Source organism: Callospermophilus lateralis, chromosome 3, assembly GCF_048772815.1.
Source record: "Callospermophilus lateralis isolate mCalLat2 chromosome 3, mCalLat2.hap1, whole genome shotgun sequence".
In the NCBI taxonomy this organism is placed as follows: domain Eukaryota; kingdom Metazoa; phylum Chordata; class Mammalia; order Rodentia; family Sciuridae; genus Callospermophilus; species Callospermophilus lateralis.
The window spans coordinates 15,186,548-15,201,027 of record NC_135307.1 but is presented as its reverse complement, the minus strand read 5'-3'; the positions used below and the strand labels follow the sequence as shown (position 1 = coordinate 15,201,027).

General features: G+C 47.6%; 1 protein-coding gene across 4 annotated transcripts in view; it reads right to left on the bottom strand.

The window, feature by feature from the left end:
- Ttc7b (tetratricopeptide repeat domain 7B) overlaps positions 1–14,480 on the bottom strand; it is a 234,360-nt gene that overhangs the window by 40,230 nt on the left and 179,650 nt on the right. For 2 of the 4 annotated variants that reach the window (XM_076849750.2, XM_076849754.2), the window contains 3 exons: positions 12,627–12,724; positions 8,246–8,410; positions 6,026–6,076 (listed from right to left, as the gene is read on the bottom strand). In XM_076849750.2, coding sequence (XP_076705865.1) covers positions 6,026–6,076; positions 8,246–8,410; positions 12,627–12,724 — 314 coding nt within the window. The remainder of the gene's footprint in view (positions 1–6,025; positions 6,077–8,245; positions 8,411–12,626; positions 12,725–14,480) is intronic. The other 2 variants (XM_076849751.2, XM_076849753.2) reach the window with 2 other exon arrangements.

Here is a 14,480-nt window from a genome sequence, read left to right as displayed (position 1 = left end):
AGTGTTGGTGGTCATCAACCGTGGGGGACAGACCACTTCAGGATCTGTGATTAGCACTTTGCACTTATTCTTTCAACAACGCTGGGAGGCAGGGAACAATGTTTTCTGCATTGTTTAGGTGACAGAATTGAGACTTGATGAGGTTATGTAACTATCCAAAGTCACATAGCCAAGCGGTGGCAAAACCAGGACTGAACTGGCCTGACTCTAAGTCCAGCCTCTAAGCCCAGCTCCGAGGCCACCTCCTCTGGGGAGGTGGCTGCGATCTTTTGCTCCTCCCTGCAGTGAGGCTTCCTTGTGTCCTTGCTGCTTCCCTGTGGCTGTCACTGTCATTGTCTTGCTGTAGAAGGAAGGGTATCTCCTCTGTTTAGGACTCTGCAGAGAACAACAGTGCCAGGCCCACCCTTGGGGTGAGTGGACGGGCAGCAGAAACAGACAACGTCACCAGCGACATTCGGAAGAGCATCCCACTTTTGGATGTGTGCCTGCTGTGTCCACCTTCCTCCCTGATACAGGATCAAGGCCAGAACCGTCACTGTTCCCGAGGGCTTTTTAGTGCCGCTGTCACCACTTCTACCAACCTGGACTGAAAGTGTTGGTGGCAGATAATTAAACATCAGGTGTCTGTGAGTGACTCCCCGCCAATGTAACTAGCCCATTAAAACAGAGAACGGTGGCAGGTTTTCCATAAATACTTCTTCCCTCCTCAGTCGACTCCTTGTCACCCATACTTCACAAGACCACAGCCTTCACATTCTGAAGCAGGATATTAAAGCATTCAGAGATTTGTTAATAATAGCAGATGACTAATGACGATGGTAAAAGTATAGAATAGTTAGCATCTACTATTCCTGGCAATAACACGATAAATAAATATCTTCCACAGGATTAGAATTTGGGGAATGATTAAAAAAAAAAAAAAAACAAGACAACCTGCGTCTTACTGTTCCACAGGACTGAGGAGGTGCCAGGACAGACCCTGGACTTTGATTCAGGCAGGTAAACCACAAAAATGCTGGCTCTAACCCACACATTTCAAGGAACTCTTCTTTCTTATCAAAGCAGCTGCATCCCTGCATTTGTACAACCTCTGGTGGAAATGGACAAATTGAGGCTTGCAAAGGGAATCAGAAGAATTGAGGACATAGATCCAATGTAAAATCCAAGTCTGGAGAAATGTTTCCAAATCACCAGGCTCCATGAGTGAGCAGGCCGGTGCCTGGCTCCTCCCGTCTTATTAACCACACTAATTGGAGAAGCTCTCATCACAGCCACGCCTGGGGACTGTGTGCTGTAAAGCAGCTGCTGGGCTCTGCCACAGTGATGCGCCCCTTTTCCTCAGGACACAGTGGCTTGGAGAAGCCACTATGCTGAGCAGCAATGCAGGCAGGGAAGAGTACATCCTCAAACCTGGCCCAAGCTCTGTGACCTAATTGCCAGAACAGTCCAGGACACCGGATGCTGGAGCAGAGGCTAGGGGATTTCTCAGGCCAGTGGTTTTCGAGCCTGGACCATCTCAGATGCTGATACAAAGCAAAGTGCCACCTGAGGAACTATTCTGCTTCCTAATCTGGTGCTTTCTTCTAGGTACCCTCTGATGACCGGGTGGACGTGCTACAGGGGGTATCAGGAACTGTGTTGGAAAGACCTTTCTCCAAGTTGAGAGGGGCAGGAACCTGGGCTACTGATCTCCAGACACTGCGAGCCCACGCTCTGAACCTGTCCAAGCCTCCCCGCCACGTGCTGAGGCTCTCTGAGAAACCCTGCGACAAGTAGGACACGCCAGCAGCCGGCTCAAATTGCTCGGCAGTGAAATCTTCCCAATGTGCCTTTTCCGCTGAAGGAAACAGACGCCTCTGGTCTGCTTCAAATGCAGCAGCTGGGTATGAGCCCTACACTTTACCATCAAAGTTCATCAAAGGGATCTCAGAGCTGATAACTTTAAGCAAAAGCTAGAAAAAATTAAGTGGCTCTGGTTATTCAGATCACCCTGTTTTCACAGCAGGGTCCCCAACTGCCTGGCATGTTTCTATTCCAGCTGCCCCTTTGGCTTCCTGCTGGATTAGACAAGTGGCTTCAGTCTAAAGGACCCTGTGCCTGCCCTCTCCCCTCGTGTCCTCACAGCGTGGAGAGGATGAACTAGATCTTGGGTGAAATGCTGCCCAGCTTGGGCCTCGCTGCATGTCCCAGTGCCAGGAACAATGGGCAACTGTTCCATTATGTGAAACATAAAAAAGTCCCCTACAAAAGAGACATAGGTAGACATATCTGGCACATGGACGTTCAGGGCCCAGACGGCCCTCCGCCTCCCAGCCCTGGAGGGCTGGCTCACGTGTATAGACATGGGAGGATGATGGAGCTCGTGGCGGCGCCCTGCGTCCCATCTCCGTCGTCACCCGCATTCTACCTCCTGTTGCCACAGCCAATACCTCCCCTCCCCACATTTTTCTGAAAAGAAACTGTGCCACTCCAGCATCAGCCACGCAGAATCATCCAGTACTGATGAATCTCTGTCTGTCTCCCTTCAGTCTCAAAATCATTCAGTATTGTCTGTGGATACAGGATTCAGCTTCTAGTGCTTAGACATGGTGCTACCAAAACTACTACACAAGACAAAGCAGCCTGGCTGTCTGAAGACCCTGGGCACTCAACAGCCACCCTGGTGACTAAGCATTCTGCTGGCTAGCCTGCTGAGAATTTTCATTTTTCAAAGGAAATGCAGAGTGTTTCTGAGACAGGGCTAGGACACACACCAGCCCAACACTGCAGACGGCTGGTAGCCGCGACCTTCTGTCTCCACACCTGCCCCGGTGCTCCGGGAATCAGAATGATCTGGGCTGAAGGAGGGAAGGCCAAGGTCTGGGAAGAGACAGGAGAACCACTCTAACTTCATTCCCTAATTTAAACATATTAAATATGGGGGGGCGTGTACCAGGGATTGAACTCAGGGGCACTTGACCACTGAGCCCCATCCCCAGCTCTATTTTGTATTTTATTTAGAGACAGGGTCTCACCGAGTTGCTTAGTGCCTGGCTTTTGCTGAGGCTGGCTTTGAACTCGTGATCCTCCTGCCTCAGCCTCCCGAGCTGCTGGGATTACAGGCATTTTCCATTTTGTGGTGCTGGGATGAAACCCAGGTCCTCATATATGCTAGGCAAGTGCTCTACCACTAAGATACATGACAGCCCATTCCTTTTTTCTCCATGAAAGTTTTGGTGGCCTCCCTCTCTTGGGGAGCTAGGGACATCCCCGTCTTTGCTAGACGGTAGACCTGCTTTTCTGGGAAGGCTGACTAGGGGTGGTGACTCCTCCCTGTGCTGTCCCAGGTCTCCTTTCCATAGTGGCTTCTTTTCTGTGCCAGAGTGACCAGGGCTGCAGAGCTCCCTGGGCAACGACTGCTCCCACCTGAACCCCTCTGTCAATGCTGCCTCCTGCTGCAGCTCCTTGGACAAGCAGCTCTGGTCATGGTTCCAAGCAGAACTTCCCTTTTTCTGAGTACAAAACAGATAGGACAGCCAGACCTGGCCCCAAGACGAGATCACAGTTTCCCAACAACTTGAACAGAGGATCAACCACAGTTTAACCCTGACAGGGTGTGTCTAATCCTGAGAGGGAGAAGCTCTTTCCAGGGAAAGCTTCAGGGAAGGACCCACCAAGGCAGGGATGTGTTGTCACGGGTGGGCATGCAAGGCCAGCACAGCATGCTGCTGGCAGGAGTTGGCAGGGCCAGGTGGTCACACAGGAAAAAGCATGGTGCGAAGCTGCTCACAAACAAGCGGAGGGTACCAGTTGTCCAAGTGCAAGGAGGTGGCTCTGGGCTGGAGACAGTACCTTCTGGAGGACTACTGTGGGCAGAGGCTTCCTGGTCACCCAAACCCTCCCTTTGCATATTCATGAGGCTGCAGCTCTGGGCCCAGGTGCCCTTCTGCTGGGGAGGCTGCTGCCCTGTGAGCCTCGCAGTGTTTCTCTCTGCTGCGCCCTGGGGAAGGTCTGCCAGGTGCTATTCTAAATCTGGACACCTGATTCTATCTGAGTGCCATTTATTATTGAAATGTCAATCTCTTAATAATTCCATTCAATCTTACACAGAACTAGTTAAGGAGAATTACATTAAAATTAATATTAATTTAATCTAAATAGTAAGAAAAGGTTCTATTTGAAAAGATTATATATAGCAGGGATAAAATTTAAAAATCACAACTCCTCCAAAATGGTAGGGTAATTGCTAGAGTAATGTTTTCATAGATACATACATTTTCGAAACACTACTTAATTAAGCAGGAGCAGAGGTAAGATATGCCACCTGGCCAGCCATGATACACAATCTTGAATGTTAGAAAATACAAACCCAATGATAAAATGCTGGCCATAAAGGAAGAGAAATCACCCACTTCTATCTTAAATTCATTTCTCCATCTTATTTCACTTTAGTGGTGTTATTAATTTTTTTCATTAATCTGTTTATTCTCCTCTCCCAGTGACTCACTACCAAAGACTGCAATAGTCTCACTATTACAGTGTTATGAAAAACTGAGTCAGAACCCAAGTCGGCACCTTGATTTTTCAGCATGTTCTTGGAGAGGAGCAGAACTTCTGCACACATTCTGGGGTCCTCGGGTTGGGAGCAGAGCACAGCAGTGTGGAGAGAGCCCTGCCCAGCCCTTTCTTCTCTTTTCATTCTGGGGAGTCAGTGAGGCCTATGGGAGCCACAGCTGCCCAGGTGTGTCTCAGGAAGAAAGGCACCTGGCTGGGTCTTAAAATTAGGATCCATTACTGCCAAACCATAAAGGCATGTAAAATAAGGATTAAATTTACATTTTTTAACAGATGAGGAAACTAAGGCCCAGAGATTAGATGAATTGCAGGGGCTCCATTGCTGAACCAGCCCTTGAACTCTGGCTTCCTTTGAGGGACTTGAAGCTATTTCTATGGAAAATGTTTTAGCATAAATATATCAAACTTCACCTTCATCAGTCAGGGCTGCCTGAAGGTTTTAATGTATCCTGACTTTCTGAAAAAGAAGAACTTTTAGTATCCCTAGGAGCTTGATATGGAAGGGGATTTGGCAGTGAAATCTTTTTATGAAGAACTCTAATGTGATGCCAATATCAAAACATGCCTCTTTATTATTAGGGACACCACAGCTAGCACGGGCTGGATTTCAGAGAGAGAAGTCATGTTCTGGGGTATGTGGGGGGCGCGTTTGCCATCAGTGGGGCTCAGATCATTGAGATGAACAGAAACATTTATCTGCAGCTTCCCAAGTGTGACCCAAGGAACACAGACACCGTGGGATGTAAAAATGATGAAATTAGCTTGGGAAGACTAGGTCAAAGTCAAGAATCTCGACGTTTTTAAACTGCAAATTTCTGCGGAGCCTGTGATGTACTCATGTGAGCTAGGACTCTCTAGGCAGGAGACAGACCATTTCCCAAAATTTGACCAGATAGAATAAAGGGCGTAGGAAACATCTTTTAGGGAATGTGATCACTCACTAATGACTTAAAAGCACTGATCCTACTTCTGGGGAATTGCTTAGTCTCCTTTGACTTTTGGTAGATGCGCTTTTAAGTTTTATGATATCTGCCTTTAGAAAAATTAACAACAAGGATGGCTTTTCTACAGTGGCTTTTCAATAGTGGCTACACTGGAAAGGATGTCGAGATTCAACCGGTTCTCTCTACCTATCATTCATAGGAGATCCACCATGGGGGCCAGGGCCACACTTTCAATAAGTGCCATCTGTCCACTGCTTGCCCTAACCTGGGCCATTTCCCAGACACTCCTTCCTCTGTAGTCCTTCTCAGACCAATACTGCCTCACAGTGTTTGAACCAGGCTGTGCTGGTGCCCTGGCATCATAGGGGAGCTGGTCCCAAGTGGCAGAGCAGGCAGGCAGGTGGCAGCGAGAGGGCCACAGCACCCCAACATCCCAACACTGGACAACCACAGCACACACACCACAGTGGAGGAAGGTGTGACTCTGGAGCCCCTCGGAAGGGTTAATAGATTGGTAAACTACTTACTAACTGAAAAAAGGGAAGGAAAACCATGAAAGTATGCTTCTGGAGAGTTGCCTTGGAACAACAGATCAAACCAAAAATTAAAACCAAGAAACAAAATAGTTGAAAAATCCAAAATTAAGGCTAAAAACACAAAGAGAGTTCTAATAATCTTCCAACTGTAAGTCTGGCTGTCTGGAATTAGATTTCAGTTCAGGAGTCACACACACACCCACACATACCCCCCCCCCACACACACACACATATTTTTTTTAACCACACAAAGGCCAGTGGACATTCCCTCTCCACGTGCACCCGGCACACAGAAGTTGACCAATTCGTGTAATGTGCTTTGCTTCCAGAGCAGGAAATTTCAAAAGGAAGGAAAAATAATGAAATGAGCAGGGTTTGGATCTTTCCACATAGTAACCCTAATCCTGAGTCCAACAATGTGCAGGGCTGGGCTAGTTTTTATTCCTAGGATGTCAAAGGGCAAGAGGTAGAAATTCACAAATCCTCAGGCCTTGGCTACCTGCTTGTCCTAGGAAAGAATTGGGATCCAAATTCATTACAACTATAGTCAAGAAATTCTACATTTATCAGTAGGTCCCCCCTTGACTAAGTGTCCCTTGGGTGCTTCAAGCTTAGCTGAAACAAGGACACTGGCCTCACCAAGAATAAATGCTAAGTGTGGCTTGGGATGCACTACGTTCAGCAGAAAGGTAAGTGGGTGCTCATCATCCCACAATTAGCCAGCTCACCTGATGTGCCCCACTGGAAGAGCCAGAACCCCAGGCTTCAAAGGCCTAGAGGAACACAGAGCTCCCTGAAATGTAGGAACCCGCAGGTTGCAGAGGTGGCTGGGCCAGCTGTGCAGAAGGGACAGGCAGTGCAAACCTATAATTTTGTGCTAGCACAGTGAGATCCCAAACTCAGCAGAAGTCAATGTTGAAAACAATTTTTTTTTTTGGAAAAATCAAAGCTGGCCAGTGTATTAAGGGAAAGTGGCTTATTTGGATAGTTTGTAAATGTTATCTTCATCTTCTATTTCATAAACCCTGGGTTGTCATTACAGCCAAGTTCGGGACACTCCGCATGCAGAGGAGTAGGCCAGGGTGTTGCTCAGTGTGGATGGTTTACTTCAGACAAGCCCTGCGCTCCTGTGCTGCCTTTCTGTGGGTCAGCAGCTCTGATCCATCCTAGAGAAGAGCCCAGGAAAGAAAGCAGCTCCTTCTGGCAGCCATCCCACTTAGGAGCTTTGGTTTAGCATATAACTGAGCATTTGGGACAAAGATGAGCCCTTATAAATCATAGATACAGAGATTAAATTTTCTGGCAGTGCTGGCAGCAAAGTGCACATTAAATAAATGAGTGAAAGAAAACAAGGATAGGCTCTCCAGGGAAATCCGTATTTAGGTCCTTTTTAAGGACTTTACCAATCAGTGTTGCATTTTAATAAAGGGATTTTTTTAAATTGACAGATTCTAGAACTCCCTAAAGTAGACTTTCAGAATTTCTGTATTATTTAAAAGCAAGATTAGACTAAAATGCTGTTCAATTTCTCTATGTGGTTTAATGACACAAACCCAATGTTTTCTTTCCTTGCAAAACGGAAAACAATTTATAGCACCATTTCTCAAAAATGTGGTCCATACCCACTGGCATTGGAACCATAGGGCTGGTTTACAAATCCAGATTCCTGGGCCCCACCTCAGGTCCATTTACCTTGTGGGTGGAGCCCAGGAGACTGGCAGACCTTAAAGTCCCTTGTGAGAACCACATACTTAACAGCATATGCCCATTATCTTTAGAGTATGGCCTTGATTAGTATATGGTAGTTGAACTAAATTCATTTCTAAGTTGAAACCCAGAAGTTTTTAGGATTAAATTATTATTTGCAAAATATTGTAATTTGCCTTTTCTTTAACAGGATTACTTTTTATGTATTTTTATCAAATCCAGAGAAGGACCCAAGAGTAAAGAGTAATGTTCTAGGAAAATCCAGTAAGTTCTGTTGAGGACCAGTCTCCTTCCTTCCAGAAGAGATTGGAACCTGGACACTAATGTCTACAACCCCAGGATTCCTCCTGCCCCACCAGCTTTGAATTTTCAAACAAGCAAGGTCTTCTCTGTGACAAATTTGATGGGAGTTTCCTATCCAGCTTATCAGTTAGGAAGATTATCAGAAACTAGAACATCAGGCAAATGAAGCAGGTCTGACAAGAAAGGAAAAACCATGTTTACAGAGAGAGGGTTCCCGGCGGGGACCTGAGTCACTGAATGAATGAGGCGCAGGGGGCCACACAAAGGTATCAGGTTTGGGATGAGAATGGAGACGAGAAGATACAAACAGGTGGAGAGGAGATTCGGTTCTTGAAGGAGAGGAGGAGGAGGAGGAGCACTCTGACACTAAAAAAGTAAAAGAGAGGGGAAAAAAAAGGATAAAGGCAAAATAAAACAAAACAAACTTTAAAACACAAAGAAAAAATAAACTAGCTTTAAATATACTCACATAAGCTGCAAAGAAAATGAAGTCATGTAATACACAATCATTCCTCTATTTGAGAATAGAATACAAGTGCTTTTCGAAGAAAACAAATTTGTTTTTCCACTGGTTATTTAATTGTTTTGCAATAATATCATGGAACAAATGTAACTCAGATATACCTGGGCAGAGTCAGCTGTGTGAGCCACAGAAAATAATACACGTTTAACCTACAATGTCTAGGGTATTCTCTAGGACACTACTGGCTTTTCAACTGGAAAGGGTTAGAATTTGACTTTCCATAGATTTGTTTTTCATGAGAAGCACTTATATAAGGTCCACTTCAAAACTACAGTTTCCCAAGGTGCAGTGTGCTGGGTGCAATGATGTCACGGGCTCAGCATGGTGATGATGGAGTGGTAGGAAAGCTTTCTGAAGCGGTCTACAGTGGTGGGGTGCACTAGTCGGGCACTCGGAAAAGGAAGCCTGCCCCGCTGCCTTCACATCGTACAGCTGGAGAGAGATGTGGCAATGTTGAGACCCCCACAGCTGTAAGAAGAAACTTTCCCAGACAAAATGGATCAAACTTTCAAGTTAAAAAAAATTATTTGGCTTGGGAGAGGTATCCGGTAATATCTACCAATGATTAAAGATAAATCCCCTTACCCCACATCCTGTTTTGAAGGCAAGAGGAAGAAAAATAATTTTTTTCATCCTCTATTTAAGGAACTACCAACCTATTCCAAAGAAAAGACAATGACTCATAGCTTCAAAGTAAAGACTGTCACTCCATTTGACTCCCCTTTTTCACTGGCTGGGATGAATTAGATGACAGAGATGTGGGGGGAAGCATGTTCTGGAAGGGGGCTTTCTTGGTGGCCACATCCATCTGAACACTGTCCTGCTCTGTTAGCTACCATGGACTAGGCCCATCCAAAGCTCACAGATGTGAGTTCCCTGTATTTTCCCACAGATCTGCACACAGTGGGAAATGATATTCCAGTTAATCGAACACTTCTGGAATCAAGAGCAGTGAGTCTGCAGGCTTCAAGACCCAGGTGTGTGATAACGGTATTGTGATATATATTTTAAAGTTCCTTTATATTAGAGAGAAAGAGATGGAACAGAGCACTAATTCCTGCAGATGGAGTAGGAGATGGGAGTTCACTCATATTAGCATCTCTCTTCTGGTATGTCTGACTATTCTCCATCATAAATATTAAAAAATAAAACAATGAATAAATTTAGTTCTGGAAAAAAAAAAAAGAAAAAAGAAAACCGCTCCAAGAGGGCCTGTGGCCTCCTGGGATCATCTGCATAGTGTGGAGTCCTGGGTCATGATCCTGTCAATGCCAAACAACATTTGATGGATCATGATGGTGGAAGTTCACCATGGCACTGACCATGTACTCTTCTGAACGCCAGCACTGAGTGACTGTGCTCATGCTGGGTGCTGGTGCCCTTTAAAGGGAATTTAGGAAAGCCGTCAGGCGTGGACCCAGCCTGCTCCAATGCTAAAGATACACTGCTACCTCTAGGGCTTGGTTCTCCCAGACCATATCTCAGGGTCTTTTCTGTCACTTTGGGACCATTCTGACCTTGGATGGGTTCCTTTTCCCTTTTGTTCTTTAGCTCAGTTGCTTTCCTAAATAAGTAGGGCTCCTGAGCACCACTGAGCTGAAGACTGCAGGGAAGGAAAATGCCCGAGGTCAGGCCGGGTGGCTAGGAGTCCCGACTGTGACAGGTGGGGGTCATGTTTCACACTATGAAACAGGATGGGAAATTCTCTGTGGACAGCTATGGAGGCATCTGCAGGATCTGCTGGGAAGGGAAGAAGGTCAGGCGCTGAGCTGCGCACACCACATGTGGCTGCTTACGTAAGGAGTGTGGGAAAGCACACCTGTGCTTATGTGCACAAAAGAGCAGTGGAGGGTAAATAGAAGCTAACAAAAATGGCCCCTCTAGGGAAAGGTAAGGGAGGGCAGCAACACTTCTCTGTGATATATTCAGAGTTAGAGTTTGGCTTTCGAGTTATGAAATGAATTTCCTCTTGAAACAAAGTCAAGATGAGAGGGCGCTCCACAGGCAGGCCTTCTGCACAGGTGTGTGAGTAAGAGGGTGGCCTCTCCTGAGACCACGCCCAGAGCCCAGCTAAGCAAAACGGGGCTTTATTACTCCAGACTAGTGTCCTTTTACTTCCCGGGGAGCCTTCCAATCTTTCAGTTTCCCTTACTTACACTGTCACTTCAGAATATTTGACTCTGTAATAAAACAGCCTGTGACTGACTAGGCCCCCTCACATGGCCTTCCACCTCTGCTTCCCTGGTGTCTCAGGTCAATCAATGGTGTTCAAACAACATTTTGGGGCACTGGAGACTGACCAAAGATTCCTTTCTGCATAACAACTGTGACAACAAAATGGTTGCTGGCCTGAGTCCTGGGGCTTCAGTTCCTCCTCATTCATTGTTCAGAAAGGGCATGGGAATCAGTAGTCCAGAATCCAACACCTGTGCTCCTGGGGAGTGACCAGGGGACCCTCCTGGGAGAGCAGCTGCACAGCCACCACTAAGGCCAAGGGTAAGGAGAAGGAATGGGCTAGGCCACCCCTGGACAATATGGCATCTGAGAAGGTCCAACCTGAAGAGGAGCCTCCTGGGAGTTCTGGGGAAACCATCCCAGGGAGCAAACGGGAGAACGGACAAGGGCCTCATGTATTTTCCATCACTATCTGTTTTCAATGTGATGTGGCATTCAAGTCTTGGGAGATTAAGACCCAAGCAAGCTGGAAGGAAATGGGGTCTAGATTTAGAATGACTGTACTACAGGACATTGAAGAGGGGGCCAGAGGGGCACTCAGCCCAGGGCATCCACAGAAGCTGTTGTAAATCAGCCCAAGTCGCTGCAGGGGGCCAGAGTGACCGCCGCTGGCTTCTCTCCCCTCCCTATATCCCAGCCTTGCTAAGCCTGACCCTCCATTTCCAAGAGTGAGGAGTCCATCAGCTGCAGGGAAGGAGCACACCCACGAGGCAGAGATCTGCTGTGCCCACCTATGACTGACCAGTCCAGGGGACAGGCCTCTCCCGGGGTGGAGGACTTCCTGTGGTTTGGTTAGTTTGCAGTCTGAACAGAAGCTGAAAGCTGGCTTAAATCTTTGGACCTGGGAGCCCCAGAGCCTTGGTCTGACTTCTCAGGCTGACTTCCAGTTGGGTGGAGGGAGCCTGGCGGGAGTGCGGTCTGCGGCAGCCCTGAGTACCCCTTGGGCCCAGCACCACAGGGGCCTCCCAGAGGCCTTACTCCCCCTACCCTGCCTGGGGTTGGATTTTCCAGGGGATGGGCTCCGTCAGGAACTGGGATATGGCACAAGGACAGAAAAGGGATTTTGAGGTTCCTTTCATGAGGACAGCCCATTAAAGACCAGGCATATCCAGATAGGAATTAAGCCTTAGTGGGTCCCTTGTGGGTGGGAGAGAAGAGAGAGAAGTGGGTTCTAAATGATGTTCTAGAACTATCTTTGAGGCTCAAAGCTGAGTGAATTTCATTTTGTTTTGTGAGTCTACTGAGCCCCTCAAATTGTCAGTGTTACTGCTGGAATAGTCATTTGGAGCTGTGGAAATTAGGGGGGCATTCTCCCTGTACTGTAGCGTATGTGGTGCACACAAACAAAAGTACAAATCTCTGCTCAGAGGCAGTAAGTGTAACGGGCCATTGGGGGTGGGGACAGTGGAATGAAACAGCTCAGAATCCACTTGCTGCCCCACAGGCCCTTCTGGGTACACGTTTGTTTACGTGTGCAACCAACTAGAAATCAGAATGATGGATGTGGGCAATGTCCGAAGCCCTAAAGGGAGGCAGAAAAACAGGGGAAACGGGATAGCATGGAAACCACCTAATTTTAGTTTCACATTTCAAGCTTCAGAGCCAGGGAAAACAGATTTCAAAGGGTTGTGCTGAGCAAATAACCTTCCTTTCCCCACCGTGACCCGATGCTTGAGGAGCCCAGGGCGGGCGTGTGTCAGCTATGCATCACCTGTGAGCAGAGCTTTCCCCACCCTGGCCTCGCAGCCTGGCCACTCCACTCAGTATGGCCGGCCCCACGTCCTCTTGGACACCATTTTGTCCCCTCTGACTTTGGATTCTCACCTGTCTCGGGATCACTGAAGTCTGGCAAAGTGATTGTGTTAAGCTGTCGTCTGTCGGCGATAGTTCTGTCTAAGAGGCTGCTCCCACGTCCAGAGTCACTGCAAAATACACTGTGAATGTCAGTCACCTGAGAAGTGGGAGGGGAGGGACAGAGACTCAACCAGTACCACTGGGCCAGTAAGGTGCAGTGGACACCTTTGGATGGGCTTTGGATGCGCCTCCGCATCTTCCCGCTTCCTGGCTCAGGCTGGGCTGGGATTTCTTTGAGCACTCAGTACCACAAATGTGCTTAAGCCACCCCACGGACCCTAATTCATTTTAGTCTCTTGTGTCATTATAAAAGATATGAAGATAAGAACTGCAAGCCAGGTTCTCCAGCCACCAGATGGGGGAACTGGTTGTTATTCTGTGCTATGAAGACTGAGGACCCATGGAAGCCCTGACATGCCCCACCCTCCAAGATGACTTCATGAGCCAACAGTCCACACAGGCATTCCTGAACCTCGAGTTCTGAGAAAACAGCCAGAACATTTCTAAAGACTCCGGATGCCCAGGCCACTCCAGACAAACAAATGGGAATTTCTGGGGCAAATTTCAAAGCTCCTCAGATGGTTCTATGTTGCAGCTGCTAGAACTGAGGACCCCTGGCCTGCTTCTCAGAGGGTGAGCGCAGGCATGGGCTCGAACATGACCCAAAGACAAGCCTTGAGATGCACTGCATGGGTGACAGGCTATTTAATACTGAGGGACAAGAACCGTGAGGAGACATGAGGGGCTGGTCACAGCAGAGCTGGAGCCGGGGACCTGTCCAGCTGAGGTTCTGAGAAGGCTGGCTGAGGAGACTTGAAGGGACTTGGGAAGAACATGCAGGGTCTTGACAATCACTTGCCACTCCCACCAGCTCCCAATGCTGTCCCCCTCTGCTGAATGCCCCCCCTCCCTCCTGGCACCATCCATCCAGCAAAGTCGCGTGGACACCACCCAGGCCTGTGGGGATCAAACAGTTAAGGGAACTTAGCCCCCAAAGACTTTGTTTTTTTGCAATTCTGGGAAGTTTTTAAGTAAACACTGTTGTTTCCCCCCTTCCCTGCCCCTGCCTCTGTCACGATATCTATCTGGGGGCTCTAAGTGTTTTTTTGGTTATTGTTAAGAAGTTCAAATTCTACAATAAAGGGACACAATTTCCTTCCTCTGTGCAGCTGCTGCTAAAATCAGTACAAACAAGGTTTGGTATGAAAGTCAGTGCAGTTCACAGGCTGCAGTGTCCCCGCCCAGTGATGCAGTCAGAGGGGTCCGTCCGCAGGAAGCGGAGGAAACGTCCTTGGTGGGACTGTGTCAGCCGACACTTATCACATCATCCCTATAGGCACGCTGGAAATGCTCTATTAATTATTTCCACAACTGAGAAACAATCAGTGTCTCTAAGGAAAAGACATAAAAGAACATGTGCATTTTCAATAATTACAAATCTGGCTAAATATATCCAGCACCAGTCAGCTCAGGTAGCATTTTTGATATAAATATTACAAAGGGTTAATTATCTGAATATGGCAATAGCCCCCCACATGGGAGACTGTCCCGAAATATAGAGACACTTTTCATCACTGTGGAGATTCCAGGATGGGTAATGAGGAGCTGGCATGGCAGGGGAAGGGCTGCCTGGCCATGTGGTGGCCAGACCTGGGACGTGGCTCAGCCGCAGTGCTGCTTCGCCAAGCTTCAGAGCATGGGTTTGGCTGCCACGTGTGCTGCTTTGAAAGGACCCGGAAAGTGGGTCCTGGAACCCAGCTGGAGGTCTTGGTTCCCATCCCACATCTGTCACTCAGGAGTAATCATTTTGAGCAAAGCCAGTTC